The 2,289-nt window shown below is 63.0% G+C and overlaps 1 protein-coding gene across 1 annotated transcript in view; it reads left to right on the plus strand.

The window, feature by feature from the left end:
* The window catches only part of LOC102253825 (leucine zipper putative tumor suppressor 3), a 6,055-nt gene that overhangs the window by 1,023 nt on the left and 2,743 nt on the right, over nucleotides 1–2,289 (plus strand). Inside the window, 3 exon segments of the mRNA XM_014546529.1 lie at nucleotides 117–341; nucleotides 865–1,336; nucleotides 1,660–2,283. Of these exon segments, the coding sequence (XP_014402015.1) occupies nucleotides 890–1,336; nucleotides 1,660–2,283 (1,071 nt within the window). The 5' untranslated portion in view covers nucleotides 117–341; nucleotides 865–889.

Below are 2,289 nucleotides of genomic sequence, written 5' to 3' on the forward strand. Positions count from 1 at the left end.
TGCAAAGCAGTGCCCCCGCCCCGCAGCACCCCAGTCCGCTCCTGCGCCTGTCACCTGGGGGCGCCTGGCACGTGGCAGCTCGGCGAGGTAGGTCCTTCGTTCCTCCCATTTCGCAGAGAAGAAAACTGCAGTCCAGGATGGCGCTGCCGGTCTGTCTAAAGTCACTCCGCTGGTTCCGGCCGAGCTCCGACTTCGAGAGGGAGGCGCATGACCCCTGCATACCAGGCCTCCAAGGGTCCCAGGCTTGAGGGCCTGTCGGCCCCCACCCCCTTGGAAAGGCCAGGAGAGGAGCCTGTGCTGGTCGTGAGCCTCCACCTGTGCCCTTGACTGCAACACCCTAGGTTAGGACCCCGCCCACAGTTTTTGGGTAGGGGTGGGCTTCTCTCCCTCCTTTAACTTCTGAGGTTCCCTCTTGGATCCAGGTACTGCTGTCCCCTTCCAGCCCCATCTCCCTGCCCGTGAGGTTGGGATGTAGGGGTCCAGACCCAGGGTAAAGAACCCTACGTTGTGGAGGTTGCAGTAAAGAATTGAGTGGGCCACTGAGGCTGGGAAGCTGGTGGAGGAGGAGTGGGTGAGGAGTGGAATGCAGAGCTGAGCAGATCCGGGAGGGAATGGTGGGTATAGTGTCCTGGGCTCGGGCTTTGTCAGGTGGGCAACGTGCAGCTCCCGTTACCAAGGTTATCACTCTTTACCCAGCCCCATTCCTTTTCCTTGGGTGTCTGGGAATTCCCGTGTCTGTTTTAGGGAAGGGGACACCGAGAGGTAGGGTACAGGTGGTGCTGGGGCTGACTCGGCGGGTGTGGTGTGGTGTGGTGGGCACGGGAGTGGGTCTGACCAATCCTGCTTTCTCACCTATGCCCACAGTGCCCCCCACCACCCCAGCTCAATCATGGCGAAGCTGGAGACACTGCCTGTGCGAGCTGACTCGGGGCGGGATCCCCTCCTGGCCTTTGCCCCACGGCCCTCTGAGCTCGGACCCCCAGATCCTCGTCTGGCCATGGGCAGTGTGGGCAGTGGAGTTGCCCATGCCCAGGAGTTCGCCATGAAGAGCGTGGGCACCCGCACAGGGGGTGGGGGCAGCCAGGGCCCTCGAGCTGGTGGCGGTGGGGCCAGCAGGGAGAGGCCAGGCCGCTACCCGTCTGAGGACAAGGCTCTCGCCAACTCCCTCTACCTCAACGGTGAGCTGCGGGGCAGTGACCACACGGATGTCTGTGGCAATGTGGTGGGCGGCAGTGGTGGCAGCAGCAGTAGCGGCGGCAGTGACAAGGCCCCACCACAGTATCGTGAGCCCAGCCACCCACCTAAGCTCCTGGCCACCTCTGGCAAGCTCGACCAGGTCAGTCCCCAGGGCCTTTTTCTGGGGATGGGAGGTAGCTCAGAGTGGAAGGTGAAGTGGACTTCCTTAGAATTTGGGTTGTGGTAGGTGCCAGGATGGAGACTGGACTTGAAGGGTGGGCCTTGGGGGCCAAATCCAGTTGGTGGGTACAGGATAAAGACGTGGCTTGGGTGGGCCATAAGGTAGACACCAGCCCTGAGTGACTCCTGGGATGGAGATCAATGAGGGTGGGAAGTGGGGAAGTCTTGTCCACAGGGAGGAGGCTGGGGTCAAGGCTAAGGCCCCATCCTGATGTCCACTCTCCCTTCTTTGCTTCTACGCAGTGCTCAGAGCCGCTAGTTCGGCCTTCAGCCTTCAAGCCTGTTGTACCCAAGAACTTCCACTCCATGCAGAACTTGTGTCCTCCACAGACCAGCGGGACCCCTGAGGGACGACAGGGCCCTGGGGGCCTCAAGGGTGGACTGGACAAGTCTCGGACCATGACCCCAGCGGGCGGGGGTGGGGGCAGCCTCTCAGACTCAGGCCGGAACTCACTCACAAGCCTGCCCACCTACAGCTCTAACTACAGCCAGCACGTGGCGCCCCTCAGTGCCTCCACCAGCCACATTAACCGCATTGGCACTGCCGGCTATGGTAGTGGCAGTGGCAGTGGCACTGGCAGTAGCGGTGGGGGGTCGGGCTACCAGGACCTGGCCACCTCTGACAGTGGGCGGGCCTCTAGCAAGAGCGGGTCCTCCTCCTCCATGGGGCGGTCCGGCCACCTGGGATCGGGAGAGGGCGGAGGTGGAGGCCTGCCGTTTTCGGCCTGCTCACCACCCTCGCCCAGTGCTCTGATCCAGGATCTAGAGGAGCGGCTGTGGGAGAAAGAGCAGGAGGTGGCCGCCCTGCGCAGGAGCCTGGAGCAGAGCGAGGTGGCGGTGGCCCAGGTCCTGGAGGAGCGGCAGAAAGCGTGG

The sequence above is a fragment of the Myotis brandtii genome, unplaced genomic scaffold, assembly GCF_000412655.1.
Source record: "Myotis brandtii unplaced genomic scaffold, ASM41265v1 scaffold45, whole genome shotgun sequence".
Classification (NCBI taxonomy): Eukaryota; Metazoa; Chordata; class Mammalia; order Chiroptera; family Vespertilionidae; genus Myotis; species Myotis brandtii.